The sequence below is a fragment of the Festucalex cinctus genome, chromosome 8 (genome assembly GCF_051991245.1).
Source record: "Festucalex cinctus isolate MCC-2025b chromosome 8, RoL_Fcin_1.0, whole genome shotgun sequence".
Taxonomy (NCBI): Eukaryota; Metazoa; Chordata; class Actinopteri; order Syngnathiformes; family Syngnathidae; genus Festucalex; species Festucalex cinctus.
Window position 1 is genome coordinate 16,099,642 of NC_135418.1, and position 21,166 is coordinate 16,120,807.

General features: G+C 38.1%; 1 protein-coding gene across 5 annotated transcripts in view; it reads left to right on the forward strand.

The window, feature by feature from the left end:
- The first annotated feature begins 612 nt into the window (after positions 1–612).
- Positions 613–21,166, forward strand: part of tfeb (transcription factor EB) — a 29,334-nt gene continuing 8,780 nt past the window's right edge. For 2 of the 5 annotated variants that reach the window (XM_077530198.1, XM_077530201.1), the window contains exons 1-7: positions 613–852; positions 14,178–14,243; positions 18,568–18,672; positions 18,752–18,919; positions 19,705–19,803; positions 19,884–20,072; positions 20,718–20,807. In XM_077530198.1, the coding sequence (XP_077386324.1) occupies positions 18,643–18,672; positions 18,752–18,919; positions 19,705–19,803; positions 19,884–20,072; positions 20,718–20,807 (576 nt within the window). In that variant the 5' untranslated portion in view covers positions 613–852; positions 14,178–14,243; positions 18,568–18,642. Of the gene's footprint in view, positions 853–11,586; positions 11,722–14,177; positions 14,244–18,567; positions 18,673–18,751; positions 18,920–19,704; positions 19,804–19,883; positions 20,073–20,717; positions 20,808–21,166 lie in introns of those variants that run through there. The other 3 variants (XM_077530202.1, XM_077530199.1, XM_077530200.1) reach the window with 3 other exon arrangements.

Here is a 21,166-nt window from a genome sequence, read left to right on the forward strand (position 1 = left end):
ACATTCTACATTTCTAGCAGCCAGGCATACATAATTGTTTCAGTACAGTGTGTGCTTTACACATTAGGTACACCGCGGTCTGTTGAATGTAAAAACATACACTTTTTTGCCAAAAAGCCTCCCATTAATGAGCATTGAGTCTATAATTGCAGGTGTAAATGATGGAATATCACATAACACTCTAAAGTGAAACTTTGAGTTTGTCCATGTTTTTTTTTTTTGAGAACTAGCCTACATATAAAAGAAATGTGCAGTATGAAATGAGCACTAAGACCGTTCATAAACCAATTCAAGCTGATGTAAGTCAAGGTTGAAGTTAAAATATGGTAAGAATCCCACTGTCCACTGTTACAAAAGCTCTTTGGGAACCTTATTACTATAGAAGAATATAATATATACAGAGTCTTGATTATATAACATTGGAGGCACCTAAAATAGAAGCTATATATAAACCAATTTACCTCTTTTGTTTTTGGTCTAGCTGGATGACCTGTTACCTCGTTCCGTAGACAACAATTCTCACGTCACTGTCTAATAATAGTCATTTCCGGCTTCTTTTAGGCGAGAACTACATTACCCAGAAGCCCGCAAGACCTATGCCGTTGATGACGGCACAGGTGACAGTAGGCGCGCGCAGAGGCCACCAAAGCTCGACGGTCAAAACATTGCACGCTGCGTAGCAACATGTGGAAGTGGCGAGAAACATAATCTTTTCGGGGCGCCGTTTACTTAATAAAACGCAGAAGTTTTATGTGGGAGAGGTAGTTTCTGTTTCCCCTCTGTGGAGTGCACCAGAGAAGTTGTCGCCAAGCTTCTCTTAACTGCGTTTTTTTTGTCTGACCTTCAGTGCTGGTAAGTGTGACATTTCACCAACACTTCACTTTTAAAACAACACCGACACTAGCGTAACTCTGCCCAAACGTATTTTAGTTACATTTGTGTTCGTGTTTATTTTTTTAAATGTTGTTTGCCTTTGTATTTAGACCACGTATTTGCATAGAAAAGACAGACACGTTCAAGAACTTTAAGATGCTCTGATCAGTTTTCATACATTTCATAAAACTATTCAATCAAATTTTAAATGTAATACTATGTTATTGTGAACATAGATTAAATGTTGAACTCTCTTTTTGACTCGGCTCTTAAATATTTTTTTTTGTCATTTGAAAATGACCCCTAGTCAGCCGCTTGCCATTTCTGAGTTGAAGCCAGCTCAGTATCAGTAACAACACCTAAACCCCAGGCTGTGTTGCTATGTATAAGCTGTGACTACATAAACTATATTGCCTACTCCAAGTACTTGCAGCTTAAGGTAAATTGTGCACGGTGCCAGTAGGTCTCCTCTTTGACCTCAGACTAATCATGAACCATGTGTTTATTATTAATGGAGATATAATTTGTCATGCTGGTTGCTATCACTGCACAAAAATGAAATGTGATACATTTTTAGTGTGGTTTAAATAGGACGTGAGTGTTTTCATTTACATGGAAATTGGAATGTGATTTTTAAAAATCAATTAATAAGGATCATTTATAATATCTTGTATGCATTCTCGTATTGTTCAGCAAGGGTTTAACTTTTATCCCCTTTCAACAGTTCATCTGTGCTGAAATTACACATTGATCCATAACTGTGAACATGACAAAGCTATTCTAGACTCTTGAGAACTCGGTATGGTTTCAGTGGCATCGTGGAAATATCATTCTTGCCCTTACCTTTTGCGGTTTCCAAGAAAAATGACATCATGGCATTCTCCCATATAGTATAAAACTGGATCAAAAGTGACGTAAATATGTGTGGTTGTACTATAGATTTGACAATGAGGTATTAGTTTTAAACTGTAGTGTTGGATGGATGAGAGCAGTAAGGAAATCCAGTACAGAAATACGTAGTAAGGAAATCTGTATTTACAGTAAGTTGTGCTTTTCGGGAAGTTTCAGTTGACTACTGTGCGGCATTGTGTTTTTTTGGTGACTTATGCATTGTCTGTAATGCTTTCTGGCAAAAGATAAAATGTGAAACTACAAGATTTTAAAACTTCCGTCTGTTGTTGACTGAAGGCCTGCGGGCAAAAGTTGGCATCCACTTGCACAAGAGCTGTGCTTAGAACAATTATGCCCCAGGGAACATATAAACTGAATTCAGACATGCCCATATTGTGCTTCTGTTCATAATGCTTTGTTTGATAAGGAGAAAAAAAAAATCCAAAATTTTCAAAATATCACATGCCTCTGTCACTTTTTTGCTTCATTAGTGGTTTCTCTTGTTTTGTGGGAACATGAATTGCTTAAAACTAAAGGCAAATTAGGTACTAAATTACTGTAATTTCCCAAATACTGACTTTTGCTGTTACTTTTATGTAATGCCTGTGTTGTCCTTTTAGTTAAAATAGAGGTGTCTCAGTTAATCAATTAATTAACTAATCGATCATCATAACTGACACCATTTTGATAATTGTTGTATTGTTTAGAGTAATTGTTTAAAATTGTCCAAATCCTCTGATATCAGTCTCTCAACAGTACATATTATTTTAATTCTGTAGCTCTTCATGAAAGCAGACTGATTATTTTTGTATTTCATCAAAATAAGACTAGGTGTTCTTGAGTCTTTGTCCTTGCTGTATGCCTGTAGCTCCTTGCTGAGGGCAACAAGTCAAACAGCTCACTGCCAGGGTGTCCTTGATGATGATGTTTGCTCGGTTGAGGCAGCGTAAATGTCCATCAATGGGTGCAGCTGATGATCTGCTGTACTGCCTTTGCTTAAATAGCATGACATCATAGCTCAGGACAGTGTCGCCAGTAAATTCACAAATTAGAGTATGGAATTATTATGATGTTATTATTTACTCCAATTGTCTTGAATCCAAAAGTGCATATGAAGTTGGTTAAAAAAAATTAGGCTGCTTTTCATTTTGCTATTTTGCTAGAGTAGCGGTGACCAAACACCAAACCATGGATCGGCATAGGTCCCTACGGCATTTGGTACTGGGCCATGCAAAGAGAAAGAAGAAAGCAATTATTTCTTGATCAGCACAGTCTGAAAAAAGTTACTTTTTAAAACCAGGTGCCTCTGTACAGCTTGTCTCATTACAGTACTAACAAATAAAGCCCACAAGCTAGGAAATATGAGTAATAAACAAATGCCTTTGGAAAGGGGAAAAAGCCAAATGATGAGACGGAAGACGAAAAGCAGACAACTTTCAAGGGAAAAAGAAGCTGAGTTTTAGAGATGGTATCAACACTCCCATTAAAATTTTGAGTTTAATGGTGGGGGTAATTCTCACGCACCGAGCCTGTACTTGTTTAGACTAATCAAACTGAACTGGGTTGTAAAAGAAACAAATATATTTAAGCAAATTTGAATAAATGTAACTTCTCTAGAGCAATGTCTGCTTCGATCACATTTAGGCAGTTGTGTCTATCATAGTTGACTGCGTAAAAACTTGAGCAAGGGCCAATTACTTTGCATCTCCAACTGTTCTGCACTATGGAAATGAACCAAGAATAGAAGAACACACACTTTTGTGAGGCATTGTGTACATTATTGGATCAAGGAGTTGTCAACCAGTCGGTGTATACTTCTAACATTTGTACAATTAAATACCTGGCTTCTATTTGAGCAAATATGATATGAAGATTTGTGTTTTTAATTTCTCTGAGTCTTTTTGGTCAGTCGAAGATATTAAGAATTATTATTATTATTATTTTTTTTTTTAAACAAGTTTTTTTTTTTTTTTTTTTTTTTTTTTTTTTTATGTGAGCCATCATTCGACCAATTTTGTGCTTTGACCTGTGAGTGCAAACGGGAGATACTCGCTGTATACTAGTGGCAGTGAACTCAATTCAACTCACTCACAATAAGCAGCAGTTTAGCAAATATTGAGCAAGTCATCAAAAAAAGACGCTTCAAGCTATTTAATGGCACTCCCAGCTGAAGTTTACTGTCAAACAAATATAAAACAAACAGTTTTAAAATTACGACATCGCTTTAACTTAGGAAAACCCACTTAGCTTAATGCTAACAAACAATGCTAAAGGCCATTATTTGTAGGGCTGGGACTCTTTGACTGTCTCACGATTCGATTCGATTACGATTTTTGGGTCTACGATTCGATTCAGAATCGATTTTCGAATCTCGATTCAAATGATTTTCGATTCAAAATTATTTGATTAGCAAATTATTTCTGCTTCAATTTACAGATATGCAAAAAATTGTCATGATCTACTCCAGTCTGCTTTGCAAGCCAAAATGACAAATAGACATTAAAGTGTTTTTTTTTTTTTTTTTTTTTTCTTTAAACATTTATTAATTTTGTATTGTAAGTGCCTTTTTACACAAAAACAGCATGTGGGCTACAACTGCCTTTTCCCCTTCTTCTTCATGTCTAATTTAAATAAAATCAATTTTTGGGAATGAGAAATCTTGATTCTTTTATGAATCTATTTTTTGGCACACCCCTAATTATTTGGTGTGCTAACATCTAGAGTTGTTGGTCATGGTTTTAGTTCTACTCTGTGATTTCATAAAGTATATTATCACAGTGTTGTTTTCATTTAATTTTAATTAATATTATTTTGGGTAGCTAGAACAAATTAATGGATTTTCTTTTTGTTTCAATGTGGAAAGATTATTTGAGGTAGAAGTGTTTTGTTTTACAACTGTGATCATGAATTAAACTCGTATATCAAGGGACCACTATAATTATTTCCCACTACTGTGGTGATATGCGGATATTTCTTGGATTCTTGAAGTTTTTTCGTTGACAAAAAGTGTTTCAGCACAACAATGCTGATCTGCATCTGATGATCAGGTTACCGTCTAATTCTTTAATGAGTTAGTCAAATTCAATTTAATCTTCCTCGAAGATGACATCAAACCTGTTTTGGCCTCTTAGAATTTGGATTAGATTTTCCACTGCATTGCGCTCACTCCCTTTCTCTTCCAAAACCAGTGCAGCTGACAGAGACCTGTATGTGATGTTGCAGAGTGCGCATCGTCAGAGGGGTCAGGGGTTGGTAAACACTCTTACTTGACAGTATGGTCGCTGTCTGACAGGTGAGAGGTTGACCAGTATATTAAGCAGCAGAAACAGCAGCGTATTGCTTTGATCTTATTAGTGCTGTCACTATTGAAATGTTTTAAAATCAATTACCCTATCGATTATTCCATCAAATAATCGCCCCTCCGCCCGCCCCTAAAAAAGTATATTGAATGTGAGTTGAATTGAGTGGATATCACTAGTACTCATTATTTATTATTTTCTGTACATATGCGTTGTTATAACCAGCCCTGCCCGAAGCTAGCTGGGATAGGCTCCAGCACCCCCGTGACCATTGTGAGGAGCAAGCGGTTCAGAAAATGGATGGATGGATGCATTGTTATACACACAACAAAAATAGCCTGTGCTAAACAATTAGCAATCCCGATTAGCATTAGCACGCTAGTGATGATTATTTAAGGTAAAAAAACATAAAACTCCACTTAGGTCACACATACATCATTATATCTACGTTAGTTGAATTGAGTGGCTATAACTACTACTTATTTATTAGCAATTGTGCATGAGCATTATTTAACACCAACAAAATTAGCCAACGTAAACAGTTAGCAATCGCCATTAGTATGAATGTGCTAGCGATTACCATTTAAGGTAAATAAACACTAACTACCATTTAGTTCACACATATATCAAAAGTGGAACTGTGTCTGAGTGAGCTCAGCTTCCTGTCCACTGCATGCGTCTGCAAAAAAGGTCAGTGCCAAAACATGGACAGCGGCGCAAACATGTTTCCGGCGGAGCTTCGAGGCAGACATTTTTAGTCGATCTATTTTTCAAGTCGACTTATCTGACTTAGTTGACTTTTATTTTCCCCCACCCCTCGATCTAATTCTCACACCAGTCCATGGCCCGGGTCCACTAGGTGGCCCCTCCCGCCCTACCCTGTCAAATAATGCTTGATGGTTAGGTTTATATCTTGGAGTAAAGCATACATGTTCGTTATTAATGTTCTTTTAATGTTGTGGGAGCATAGAGTGAACGGATGATTGCCAGTCGGCAAGATGTCTGGAGGACTGGAAGCCGGTCCGTGGCAGAAAAAGTATAAATTATGCCGACCCTACTGTATCGTTGTCAGGCAGTGGGTCATAGCGTGACACATGTAAACAGTTTACAAACTAGGGCAAGCATGTGTGCAATGCGTGTGGAAAAGTGTGCTTGCGTGAGTGGTCATATTTCAGCCTCATTGGGCTTGTGTTTGCCTGTAAGTGTTGGTGATGGGGCTAATTTTCCTCAAGTAAACAGAAGCATCCATGCAAACACACAGCGGCCAGCTTGGTCCGATGGAGGCTACTCTAGTGTGAAAGCGCATCAGGTGTGTGTAAATACAACTTCACCTGCCATATGGATAGGGACTGTTTTCTTTCACTTCGTGACAGGGTGAGGAAGCGTCTTGCGTGATTTACTGGATTTGACTTAAACAAAGGACCAAAAAAAACAGCGCGGAGTATGTCACTAAACGGTGCTTCTTAGAAACCGGCGGAATGACAGATTGACATGTGATATTTGACAAGACGACCCATGATCTAGCAGAGGTGAGTGTGGGTGGGATATTTTGGGGCATGTGCTGAATGTGTGACTCCACTTCCCCATCTTAGCTCATTTCTACTGTCTCATATCCTCTTTTGACTTGCAGACTGTAGCCTCTTCCTTACACAACTTGCTTTTGGTGAGCGAAGATGGGGTCTGACTTGTAGCTGAGGGGCACGCACACATATTGCAGCTGGCCTGTTGTTTTGGATGAACCACAGGGGTGATTTGTGTTCGTAGCTCTCTTTAATTTAATTTAAGGCCGTCAATTCTTCGAGAATTGTACTTCTACTTACATTGAACATTATTTTCTCTACATTACATTCTTGCTACCCTGCCAAATCTCTAGTTTCCTAAAACAGGTGTAAAGGGGAAGAAAAATGCTTTTATTTTAAATTTAGACTAACAGTGGTTGAAGATTCAAAGAAAGTCGCTTCTTTCCTGCATTCAGCAGAATCAGCACTTTTTGAAATGATCCACCAATGATTCATGGGTGTGTGTCGCTAGGTCAGGAAATACTTGGATTTCACTTGTCATATCATGGGCCCCAGACTAACTCAGGCAATTTCTGAAATGACTGGCCGATGAATATTCATCGGACGGAAGCCATCACTAAGAACCACAAGTAACCTGTAATGTTTCCAAAAAGACCACGTTGTGATGTCATGATTAGTTTTCCCATTACTAATATCAAAAAGATGATAAAAGAAAGTTTCTGGAAATGATCATGTACCTGCCATAGGGCTGCACGATATTGGAAAAACATGCGATATGCGATATAGTTGCTGAATATAGCGATGTCGATATTATTGCGATATTAATGTACCTAAAGAAATGACATTTTTATTAGCTCATGAAAGAATTACATTTTTTTTTCATGTGGCAAAATAATCAAACTCAATATATTCTTAATTGTAATTACCTCTCGATAATGTTCAACTATTGGATGGTAGTGCACATTTTCGTTAAGTACACTGTGTTCCAACTTTGTTTTGCGTTTGCATTATTAGGGTTGGAACACCCATGTAACAAGGGCCGTGGAAACCAAATAAAAAGAGAGGGTGAGGAAGGGATTTTTTTCAGAGAGTGCAGTCGTGAATTGTATCAGTCAGTTCCTCACCTCTCTCCTTGCGAGCTTTGAACTAAGTGTCTTCTTTCATTTTTTGTCATGTTTAATAAATGTCAAAAAGGTAAACCTGACAGTCTGCCTGGTCAAATTCAGATAAAAGCATATCATTCCATATCAAACTTATTGCATGTCTTTGCGATATGCATATTGCATAGACTAATATCGCGATATCAATATTTTCTCGATATATTGTGCAGCCCTATTTCTGCCATTAGTAATTCTCAAAACAGTAACTACTGGGACCTGAATGAATGAGTTGGTCATTTCAAAATGTGTCCTTTTAATTGCAGAAAGATTTCAAGACTTTCTATCTGTGATGAGAACACACACAGATTTCTCAGTTATTTGTTTCGCAACAGTTCAAGAGGCAAACACCGTATTTGAAAGCAGCAGAGAGTGAATCGCATTAATTTTGTGTGACCCTTATCTGCCAAGTGATCTCACAAATGCCTCTCATTCCATTTGGCCGTCATGGTGACTCTCAGCCATGCAGAGAGAAATGCTGCAGGGTGGCTTTCGCAGGTTTTCGCACGTGGTCTCTTTCTGACACCGGCTCATTCGTAGTTCTCCATTTGTTTACATAGTGTTAATAATGGACACCGGATACGTTCTGAATGGAAATACATATATTTTTTTGACAGTAAACGTAATGAGATTTGGCAAATTTCTAATTAAAGCCTGTTCTTGTGTGTGCGCTCTTATTTATTCTTGTACCTGCAATTTCCTTATAAAAAAACAAAAACAAAAACATGAAACCATAATTCTTAACTTGGTTCACAGTTTTAATGCATCATTAAATCCTGATGTTGTGAGTGAAATTGCCCAGGGCAAAAATGGGAGAAACCCCTTTAAACTTTACTTGAGCTTCGGGCTGCTCGATTATGAAGAAAATATTAATCACGATTATTTTGGTAATAATTGAAAAAAGATTAGAACAATAATTTATTTTTTAAGTAAGCAATATTAAGACAAATATAATTCTTTGAAACACAATAATTATGCAAGCTCCTTTTGGATGAAAGAAAGTTTATTAAATTAGTTATTTTAAAAATTTGAAAAAGGCGCAAATGTATAAATTCAAACGACTCAAAATTATTATTAATAATCTTTTTTTTGCGATTATGCTGAATTTGTAATTGTGGAGCGTAATCCTTGAAATTGTAATTGAATTTCTATTAATTGCTAATTATTAATTGAATTTCTTTTCTACATTCTGTCTCTCACAGTTGAAGTGTACCTGTGATCAAAATTACAGACCTCCGTCATCATTTTGTCGGTGGGAGAACTTTGCACAATCAGTGGTTGACAAAATTATTATTTTTTGTCCTACTGTATTTATATGTGTACTGCATAGTGTATATACTAGGGGTGTGCCAAAAAATCGATTTCTAAAAGAATCGAGATTCTCATTTATTAATCGAATTGATATTAATATCCAAAAACCTATTTTCTTTAAATTACAAATGAAGAAGAAGGGGAAAAGGCAGTTGTAGCCCACATGCTGTTTTTGTGGAAAAAGGCACTTACAATACAAAATTAATAAATGTTTAAAAAAAAAAAAAAAGACACTTTAATGTCTCTATTTGTCATGTTGTCTTAAAAGCAGACTGGAGTAGAGCATGACAATGTTGTGCATACCTGTAAATTGAAGCAGAAATAATTTGTCAATCGAATCATTTTGAATCGAAAATCGTTTGAATCGAAAATCGATTCTGAATCGAATCGTAGACACAAAAATCGTAATCGAATTGAATCGTGAGACAGTCAAAGATTCCCAGCCCTAGTATATACATCTTTATATGTGTGTGTGTGTGTGAGCCATTGTCAAAAGAGTAGAAGACTGTCTTGGTCAGTGATGATTTCTCTGCCTCCACTTACTTTTTAGGATTGGCTGGTATTGACAGGAATGCAGGTTTCCCAGCCGATAAAATGAGGGCTTGGAGGGGTCCTGCCCCAAGACCAAAATAACCCTGTAAATACACTGCAGGCACTATGAGAACTGGAGCTGGCCCAGCTGATGAATGCTTTGTGTACAAACAAGGCATGTTTGTCAGCCGTGTACTGCTGAACCATGCAGGCCTATAAATGTTGCCCTTTGTTGTGATAGGCGCCAACCTCTCGCGGAGAGGCACTTTGATACCAATGTTTGCGTGCATTCATGGACACAAAATACTGTTAGGTAGGTTACATAGTTTTGTTGTAAATATTCTATTAACATGACACTCAGCTAGCCGTCCTGCGTAGATGTTTGCTCATAACAGATGGTGATGATTTCTTGAAAAAATGTCATCAGATTGAGTAAAACTGCCTTGCTTTTTTTTTCTTTTCTCCTTGACATTGTTATTTTTAACTTTTAATATATCTTGGTGTCAAGCAGTGTTCTTTTGTCACTCACCGAGTTACCACAGGCATACTGCCCCCTGGCAAATAGTCAACGATTCAGATTGGGTTACAGTTACTGTGCCGTCTTGCAGAGCTCTATGCAATCTTATCACTTATAGCCACATTAAATGACAAGTTCTCCGTAAAATGTTTCCTCATAAGTCACTACAATAGACAAATCAAATGCAGGTTTTTTTTTAAAGCTAATATCACACTAACACCTTTTTTATTTTATTTTATTGTATTTTTATTTAAAAAAAAAAAATATTTTTATTTTTATTTTTTTTACTTTTAGCACAAGATGGAAATGTTAATTTTTTAATTTTTTTATTTTATTTTATTTTAGTCATTCTAGGAGCTCTTTTGTACGTGGCATGATTCTCATTGAGCAATGCTTGCTTGGGGTTGCAAAATATATTTATACATAATTTTTTTTTTCAGCTGTATTGGTCAAGCCCCCTATAGCCGGGTTTACATTGAACATCTCTGGTCAACTGTTTACGTGTGACATTGTTTATTCCGATCTGTTGATTACATGCACTACTAAATTAATCATCATAGCAGCCATTTCTATACATACATGTCTGTCTGTCAGATCACAGTTCACTATTTTTCTCAAAACATCTGGTTGAATTCTGAAATCTACAGGAAGTATAATTAAATGGCTGTAAATATGCTGATTCACTGCCCTATGCTGTAGAACAAAAACATTTTCTTAATAGTGCTGTCACTATCAAAAATATTTTTTTTCCAGAATCTTTTGATCTATCGATTATTCAATCGATTTCGACTAATCGGATTCATTTTAATTTGGCAATAAAGTGCATTACAAAGGATTTCCCCCGATTACTGTTTATTACGTTAACCATTGATTGGTGTTTATTTCGTACTTCGTATTTATATAGTGTAAAAAAAATAAATAAAAAAAAAGCGGGGTGGGGGGGGGGTTGATTGATCTTGTACTATGTTACCGGTTCGGTCATTGTTTTCCAAAGTAAAAACAGAATTTGTAAATGTCATATTTTTGATTAAACAGAAGATAATCAGTCTTCTTTCATGAAGGACTACATAAATTATTGAACAATTACATGTTGATATGCTCAAATCAGAGGATTTGGACTATTTTAAATGAAAAAATATCTCCAAACAATTACTCGAATAGTTGTCGATTAATTTGCGAATCGATTACTTGTCGATTAATCGATTAATTTTGACAGCTCTGCTTCTTGAAATGAGCACGGGGTAGCGCGCATGTCTTATATGTGGTGTGTGCATATATCGGGCGCACACAAGTAATGGGGCTGAAGTTTCCGCAGAAGACAAAAAAAAAAAGCTGTGGGGATGAATTCTCTAGACAAGGTTCCTCTTGTTATTCCTGTTGACTCCAGCTATCAGACACATTTAGGGGAATAGTAAGAGTGGGAGGGGGAAACTGAGTGAGGAAGATGATGAATAGTGACTGTAACTCCGCCAGTTGAAGGAGGGGTGGCAACACAACCACTGCACTTGCTTTTGCAAGTGATAGTTTGTGAGGCTCGACAAGCAAAAGCCGCATCTGCCGGCACGTGGAGGAGCAAGCGTTCACATGGATGTGTTCATTCTGAGCTAGTTGGACACTTGCCGGTAAGAATTTGAGCTCCTACATTCTGCACTTGGCAAGAAAGTTGATTTTGTGGTACTTGTGAAGTGACATGAAGGTAGCTAGACAACAGGAACACGTTTAGAAACGACAATATAATCACCTGTCATTATTTGGTAATGATTGATATGTGGCGGTAGCCTATGTAATAATTGAGTAAGTAAGATTATCATTTGACTACAACAGCCTCCTGAAAAGAATACGTGTAGTTTGTTACACCCAAGTGAACGGTGTGTGGTGATAACGTTTTTGCTACAACAGGTTGCATATCTCGTCATCTGAGTGTGACTACCTTTGCACAAAATGTTCGCAAAATAATTTTTGTCCAACCAGTTTGGTTAGACTCGAGGAATGGTTGCTTTCATTTTCGGGATTCAAATTGGACACAATTCTGTCAAAATCATGCTCACAGTCAAAAAAGAAAATCCCAACCTTATCTGTTTTAAAATGTTTGTATATAGAAAAGTTCCTCTATTGTTTTAGAACACAAAATATAAAAACTTTGGTTGTTTTCCTGTGTTGTCTGTAGAGGAAGTTGCTTCAACTCTGACAAAAGTGGGAGTTGTGATAACTGAAGAGTAGAAAAGGGAAGTGATGCACTTTGTTTTGCTATGATGATCATCTTTGACTTTTCCTCAGTGGGATCTAATGTTTACACATTCACTTGAGGTGGACTAAATATAGACATTTGTTTTGCATTGTGACATTATGATTCACTGATGTTGGCAGGTTATTGCTATTTAATTGTGGTGGCCTTCAGAATGCTGGTTAGCATAAATGCTCATCTGGATAATTGCATGTGAAAGTGTGCGACTATTTGTTATGTTAAGTAGATGGTTCAACTAGCTGCAGACACCTTTTTGCAACTCGTTCACATGTATACTAAGCCACTTTTATATTTAACTCCGACTATTTCCAAAGAGCTTCATATTGTATTTGCCTTACCGTATGTTTGAACATGCTCTGTTCAGCACCTCTAGATGCTCAGTACAAAACCATGGTCTGTTGATTTCGGGCTTCCTCTGTTAAGCGTCTTCAAGTGTTCTGTGGGTTGTGCACCTGTTGCACTATGTTCCCCATTTGAACATGTCACTCACTCATAATGCTTTTGCCAATCTATGCTCTTGCATCTGCTCTACTAGCCTTTCATTAAAGGGACAGTGTGTAGAAATTTCGATTTTTCATTGTTCTTAAAAAAAACTATTAATTTGAGTATTATGCAAGCAAAAAAAAAAAGTGTCCTAACACTTAACTATAATTGTAGGTCTAATCGTTATGTATATTACAAAGGTCACTATTAGATTGCACTAAATTCTTCCCCCTGTCCATTTCACACCAATGTTATTTATTCATTTTACAAATTATTAACCATTCTAGTTCTATTGCTCTCTTTTATGACATAATGTTCATAGTTGAACAAACATACTGTTGTGGGGGGGTCTCCTGAAAAGTGACTACTCGAGGTGCAAGGCCCAACACCAGCGATATAATTTAGCATCATTAATGCAAAAACATTTATGGTGAACACCTACGAAATAATGTCATAACCACTGCGATATTTTTTTAATTATCAGAATTGAATTTCAATTAGGTCTAGGCCTTACAGTGTATCTTAAGGGAGCATGACTCAGTAGCAGGGCTGGACTGGCCATCTGGCATACAGGGCAGATGCTTGGTGGGCCGGCCTGTTTTGGCACCGGTGCAGTGCTTTTTCATGATTATATGACCACAAGAGACTGGCCCGCAATTTAGAAGGGCCAGTCCATTCATCCATTTCGAATATCGATAGCAAACTCAAACATCATCAATAAACATCCGTGGCAGAACTACATGTTAGGCAAGACTGGCTGGGCCGGACCGGTGGGCCGAATTCCAAATGCTAGGGCCGTTTTTGTTGTTGTTGTTGTTGTTGTTGTTGTTGTTGTTGTTGTTTTGCCAGTCCAACCCTGCTCAGTGGTAGAATGGTTGTCTCGCAACAATGAAGTTGTGGGTTCGATCCCGAATCCCCAGTTGCTGTGTCATCAGTTGACGAATGAGTCATCAAAATGTAAGGTGGAAAAGCGCGATATAAATGAAGTACCATTTAAGTAAGATATCCTGCAACTTAAGTGTCAGAATTGGAAAATGTTGGGTTGATTGCAAAATATTGTTTTTTTTAAACTTTCAATTAAAAATCTTTTAGTGTACACCACAGGGTTGCGACAACAGGAATAGTGTTAATGTAACACTAACAGTGTGTAGAGTAACAGTGTATCTGTCAGGCCCAAGTTTTATTTTTTTATGTTCTTTGAAGGGGGCAGTACTGTCCCACAAAACTACTAATTTATACATTTACATTTTGTAACCAAGCACGTTTTCTGCCCTTTTCTTTCCTTTTGTTCTTGTTTCGTCCTATCATCTCTCACCCCCATCATCGGCGTCATCATGCTTCAACTTCCAGTCATGTAATCATCAGCAGAAGCGCAGCGTATTCCTGTTTGCAAGCTTATTTTTCCTCTCTAACAAGGTAAATATGTCTGCACTCTCGAGTTATATGTGAACATCATCAAATGTAGACTAAAATGACCAGAAGGCCTCTTTGATTTTGCGCTTGCATATTTTCAATGCTGATAATCACCCATATCTTTAATTCATTTATATTCCCAACACAATATTGGGAAGCGTGTACAGTATGAACATGAGCTGTCTGTCTGCATGCAGAATGTTTGGTGTGTTCTTGTCACCAAGGGCTATTGCTGTTTGTGTTTGTGAGGTCATATTTGCCGTGCCAGCCGAGTCACATAATCTTACCAAACATAACCTGTAACTGAAGACACTTTGTGTTCATGCTCATAGGCTCACCTCGAGCCAAACACAGACATATGTGCACGATAGTAAGACAAGAAACAAATGCATGTTTCAAAGGAATGTTGCAACGTGTTCCTGAAAAGGAGAACAGAGAAAGCAAGCATGTTATTTTGGTCCTTGCTCATATTGTGACTGTGTGTGCAGGCTTATTGACTCCAATGTTATCTTTCTGTTTTTGGGAGCGTTTTGGACTTGCAGCTTTTCTGAAACGACACGTCAATTATTATTAATGCATACTTTTACGCTCGTGTCTTTATTTAGAGGGTCCACCTTTGTGTCTGTGCACTTTTTACCTCTTTGCCTTTTGGCTGCTAAAAGCCCTTGGGTGGCATAGCACACGTCTAAAAATACACACACATATTAACACCATATCTGTGAGCACAGGTTCCATGGCCCCACACTGCCCCCAAGTGTATGTCTGTGCACACTTTCAAATATGTATTCCACGGAAGAAAAACACTCCTTGTAATAATTGAATGGTGTCCAACTGTCCATGTCAACACCTCTGTTGACATGCATGTTGGTGACTAATCTGCAGAGTTAGCCCGGCTTGCTCCGTTCCGTGTCTTCCCACTGGCACTCGGTGTTTGAAGTGCCGGGGCTTGTGACGTCACAGCGTCGGACACACAATGGCCGTGCTGTCCCTGCACTGCGTCACACATGCCTGCTTCCCCCGGTGGATGCTTGGCGATGGGAAGGCTAGTGTGGGATGTTCTACTGCCTGGTAGCCGTGTGTCACCATATGAGATCAGGAAGTGATAGCCCACTTTGTGTGTGTCGATGTGTGTTAGCTGGAAGCCACACACTAGTTACATAATTGTTTAACAGCTCATATAAGCCCATGGGCTTCTTTTCCTCTCCTGCACAATTGTTTGTCTTGTAATCCTGTTTTTTTTCCATTGTGCATATCAATAACAAACGAACAGCAGAACTGTGGAATGTAAATGTCATCATGATATCAATTTGTAGGAGCAGTAAACGTGTTAGAAGTCACGACTGATTTACAACAATCTGTTACATATAATGCATATAAATGAGATTACTAAAATTTATTGGTATGTGTCAAAAAATGACACAAAAATGAGTCACCCACCACAAAAAAAGATGAGATTTAAAGTCTGCACGATTACATTTAAAGTTGATAGGATGAGGACAATAAAATAAATCTTAAAAAAACATACTTAAGTCTCATCATGCTAACTTTAAAGCTGCTCAATACAGGAAATTGAATTTCACTAGTGCCACATGTGGACAAAAAATGAAACTGTACACTCCCTTCTTGACCTACACACACACACCAGTATGAAAACTAACAGAGGCTTGCAGGAGTGCCCATTGGGAACAGCTAAGGTGTTAAGCTACTAATTACTAATAAGTAGTTTAAAGGCCAAGTCTGCCGGTTTCACTCAGGAAAATGCATTTTTTAAAGACAGGATTTAAACAAACAAACTACTTCTCAATTTACAGATCTGGGCTTCTCTTAATTTCTGGTGGTGATTTTGTCCTAACGATGTTGGATGTTGTGATATACTTTAGGCCTCCTGCACAAATGAAAATAATTCTATTTTCATAACTTCAATTTCCTGTTCTTACCATTACACATTCAACAAATAAGAATTCACTTAATTTAAATATTTAGACAAGGTATTAATCATTCTGGGCTTTGCTGCAGTATGTATAATTCAGAGATCTAATAATAAAAAACTCACTCTGGAGTATAAGTTGAACCAGTCAAAAATGAAGAAACAAACCACACACGAAACAATGAAAAAGATGGCTTACCTCAAACAGAAAACAGAATCCCAGCGTGCATCCTGGTCAGTTTTTGCGCATATTGGTGCTGTAAATCTTTGTTGTGGCCTAAAAAGCCACATGCTAAAGTTATTAAATTATTCACCACACATTAGTTGCCATGACTACTGCTTCTTTTTCTGCTTTAATTTCTTCTTCTACTTTCTTTTGCTGGTTGACAGGTGCTTTTGGTGCATTACCACCACCTTGTGGCCACCGCTGGTGATGCACCAAAAGTATTTGTGAACTGCCAAAGTCCACACAATTCGGGAGTAATTTTGTGTGCCTGTCCGAGCTCAAAGTTTTAGATATAAAAGTTGCACAGAAAGAGCAGCCAAAATATGAAAGAAAGTGTGAGTTGGATAGTGTCATTTCTTTGTCCTCTGAGGGTCTTTGATATACTTGGATGTGTTTGAATGTGAGTGTTTCAATTTGTCGTTCTGCATGGGTGTGTCTTTTTCATGTGGGCGATCCGACAGGCACAAAGCGGGCAGTGTATGCCCCCTCTGGTGCTGAAATGTACACTTTGGACAACAGGCAGCTTGAGCCTTTCTCAATAGGAGCTGCCATTCTTATTGTACCTCACGCACAATGACCTTTTCTCTCTCTTTGTCTCTTTCCCTTCTTCGTGACCATGAACGTCCAATGTGTGAGTCTGGCTCTGATTGGTGGTTTAGAACCTCATGTGACTGCGTGTGTGGCTCTCAAAACAACACTGAGAAAGGAAAATGAAGTAGGAACCATCAGTCACTTCCCAGCACACCATTTGTAGACTCCAGCCGAGCTTAGTCATGCAGGGAAATGAACACATGTCATTGCAGAAGGGGAACTGGGACTCCCCGCTGAATGTTTGTATCTGCATGTTGCAAGACTGTATGCGTGAGAGAAAACAGAAGGAGGTGCTGTAAAGAGGTCAGGGTGTTTCCCCATTATCCCATTGCTCACATGACCAGAGTCAGCATGTTTTGTGGTACTTGTTTTAGCAACCCATAATCATCATCATCATCATCATCATCAGATGAGTTTTTATTGATATTGTGAAGTCAAACATGATCACCAAGAGATTTTCCATCCATCCATCCATCCATCCATCCATCCATATTTTCTATAGCAGGAGACGGAGTACATACTGGACTGGACACCAGCCAATAGCATGGCACATATTGTATCGACACAAAAGCATCACACTCACACATCACACCTGTTTTAGAGTCTTCATTTAACCTAACAAGCAAGTTTTAGGAACTTGTCAGGAAGCTTGGATTAACTGTATAAACCCCACACAAGTACAGGGAGAACGTGCAAGAGCTGATATTTGAGCGCAGAAAGTCAGAACAGTGTGGCAGATGTGCTAAACACAATAACGCCGCACTGCTTGGGAAATTATTAATCATCCTGAAAAGAAGTTGAGGAAAAAAGGAAGCGAAACTTTCTACTTGGTCATATCCGATGACACGTGATTTGCTTCGGGAAATATTCCAGGTTGACAGGCATTTTTTCACAAATAGTGTAAATTGGGAATTGTGTTACATATATATGTTATATATCATCAATATCTCATTTGTCTCATAGTGCTACGATCTGATCAAAAGGTATTGTGCAATATTTTTTATAGTCTTACTTCTTACTACTTTCTTGTATTTTGCAGTCTTGAAAAAGGGGGGGAAAGAGCAAATAAATTAAATTTCAGTTGTGAACAAACAAAATAAAAGTACCACATTGATCACACATTTGTCCCTTCCCTTATTTCTTCCCCCATACTATATAATTTAAATCTGGCTTCTGTACATTACTATAGAAAGATCACACTGGAAAAAAAAATGTAATTTGAACATGTAGGCCTACATCAGTTGCAGAAAATTAGCTTCTTTTTTTTCAGTGTAGTAACCAAGGGTGTCTGTTTCTTTGGAGAAATAACAATTTATTGAAGGAGGCACCTACTTGACCAAACATTTGGCCTTGCTTCACAACTGAAAAACAGTGTTGGTGGGTATTTTGTATTTTTAATGATTTAGTGATTATTTTTGTTTAAACACAGTCTTTATGGGTTGCTTTGTCAAAACAATAAAGCTGTGGATTTTGGAGATGCTACAGATGCAGTATGCATCTATCGCCATCCATGCTATATGGCTACAGTGGAAACAATTCAAATTACATTGCTATAAATTCGTTCTACCTGCGTTCCCTCACAGCATCCTCTACCTCTCGGACTGGACTGCGGTGCGTTGACTTCGTCTCGCCCTCCCCTGCCCCCTCGCCCCCCAGCAATGGCCTCACGCATTGGTCTGCGCATGCAGGTAAACGATACGAGTGACTTGTCGTTTTTCAGTTATTAGTTGTTAAGAGCTCTGTGATTGCACTTGCTCACTTCCTCAGCTGATGCGAGACCAGCTGCAGCAGGAGGAGCAGCGCGAGCGGCAACAGCAGCAAAATGCAGCTCTGCATTACATGCAGCACCGCATGGCTGGACCACCTGCCCCCACTGCAGCCATTAGCACCCCCCAGAACTACCAAAGCATGCAGGTGCCCGTGGAAGTTCTTAAGGTCAGTGGAGAGCTGCATTTGATCATATTCAATGTAGATATACCAGTTCACACTATAATTATTAGAGCTCTTTAAAATGAATATATCGGCACTGTCCGGTGAAAAACATCTATGTCCATTTTTGTCTTTTTTTTTTTTTTTTTTTTTTTTAATTTTTAAGCATTTAAGTTAATTTGTTAAAATGTATATTTACTTGTACATTTATGTTTACACATTCATACATTTTGGTATTTTTTATTTTTTATTTTTTTGGACAAGTATCTAAGTTGAAGTGTCCAAACTGCTGCTCTCCGTCATTCACTTGCATTTACCTGAAGTATGCTAGCTTATGATTGGTTATTGTTAGTCAGCTGATATGAGATCAGGAAGTGTTGGCCCTCTAGCTGCTGTGTATGACGAGTAAAGATTAAATTAAGAATGAATCCATCTCCATCCTGCCTTTTCATTTAATAAAAAGTGTCCCATTAACCACCAACAAATCCTCACATTAGACGATAGCTACGCACATGCATTTATTGTAAGTTTGAGTTTTTTTCTCGCAAATCTGCCAGTTTATAAAGTCGCAAAATTACGAGTACTTTTCTCAGAATTTGCCCCCGTCCTCTTAAAAAATGTATAAATATATTATATGTATATTTATATCCTAAATATACAGTTGTAGAATACAGATATCCCAAAAACGGACAAGAAAAAAATAAGTGTTTTTCACAGGACAGCGACGATATACAATCAAAACAAAAAAAATATTAAAAAGAACTAGAGTTGTAATTTCCTTTGTAATACAGGTACAGACCCACCTTGAGAATCCTACAGACTACCACATCCGTCAGTCTCGGAGGCAACAGGTGAAAGAATATCTCTCCACTACCTTTGCCACCAAACAGGTATCGGCCAATCATCATCTGTCATCAATACTATTAATCGGAAGTTGCTAAGCCGCTCTTCTTGTTCTCTCTGTCTCAAGATGGTTCACGCAGTAGCAGGGCCAATGCCGCCATCACCCCCTGCGGCCGTTGGGCCCACAGGGGGTTCAGCGTCTCTACCCCCACCCTTGCACTCTCCACACAGGCGCACTGAGCAGCTCATGACTGGCAATAGTGCACCCAACAGCCCAATGGCCATGCTCAACATTGGATCCAACCATGAGCAAGAGGTAGCGAGTTCGAGAGAGTGGCAAAAGCCTGTAAACATTTGTTGTAGGTCATGTCAAATGGTGTCGTTCACACTAACAACCATATTGAACAAATACCTCTGAAATATGACCTTATTGCGTGCATATAACATTATGAGGATTGAATATTATCCCCATTATCGTCACATTTTATGAAAGCATCGTAATGATTTAATTGGCCTTTGATAAGCTGAGGCGGCATTCCAAAAGCCATTTGTGTCGTGCGCACAGTAGATGAATAAATGTGTTGACTAACTGACACTGGCTTTCATTGAAGTTTAAATGCTCCATTATGGCCTTGTAGCAGCAATTACGACTTAACAAGTGACAGACAAACAGTTTACTATGCCAAGGCCCTTTGAACCTGGCAGACTTTGACCAAAATCTCTCTTCGCGTCGCTCTCAGCCTCGGTTTTGTCAGTCTTACGGAAAGGAGGTAGCGGTAGTCTAAACAGTTAGTCTCCATGGAGAAGTCATCTTCATGAAAAATGCGTCTACAGGTGAGTTCACCTGAAGGCCTTGACATGTAAACAGCATAAGAGAATTTTCAGTAAATCAATGTGGCTCAGTTGCATATAGGCTATAATAATGCTCATTACTCACATACGTTTTCCCGTCTCTTTTCAGATGGATGAGGTCATTGATGACATCATCAGCATGCAGTCCAGTTACGATGATGTTCAGGCCTACATAGATCCCGTCCAGATGCCCAACACAGTAAGTCAGGCCAAAACAAACTAGTGAATGACTGCATAAAAGTGTTGACACAGTCTTATTGATCAATTCATTCATCAATTTAGTGCAGAGTTCATCTACACTGATTAGTTTTCTCAGGATTTTTTTTTCATTCTTCAGCTCTGAAATGTCTTTTCTTCTGAGTGATTGGTCTAAAAATTCTCAAAGGTTCACTCCAAAATATTGAAGACGTCCTTCTTAAAAGACTGGAGGCCTTTATACATTCATAACTTCCATTTTATGTGTTGTATGAGTAATAACTAGTCGTAAAGAATGTTGTCCATATAGTGTCTTTTTTTTTTTTTAATGTTACAATTTGAACATAATGATTTGAAAGCATA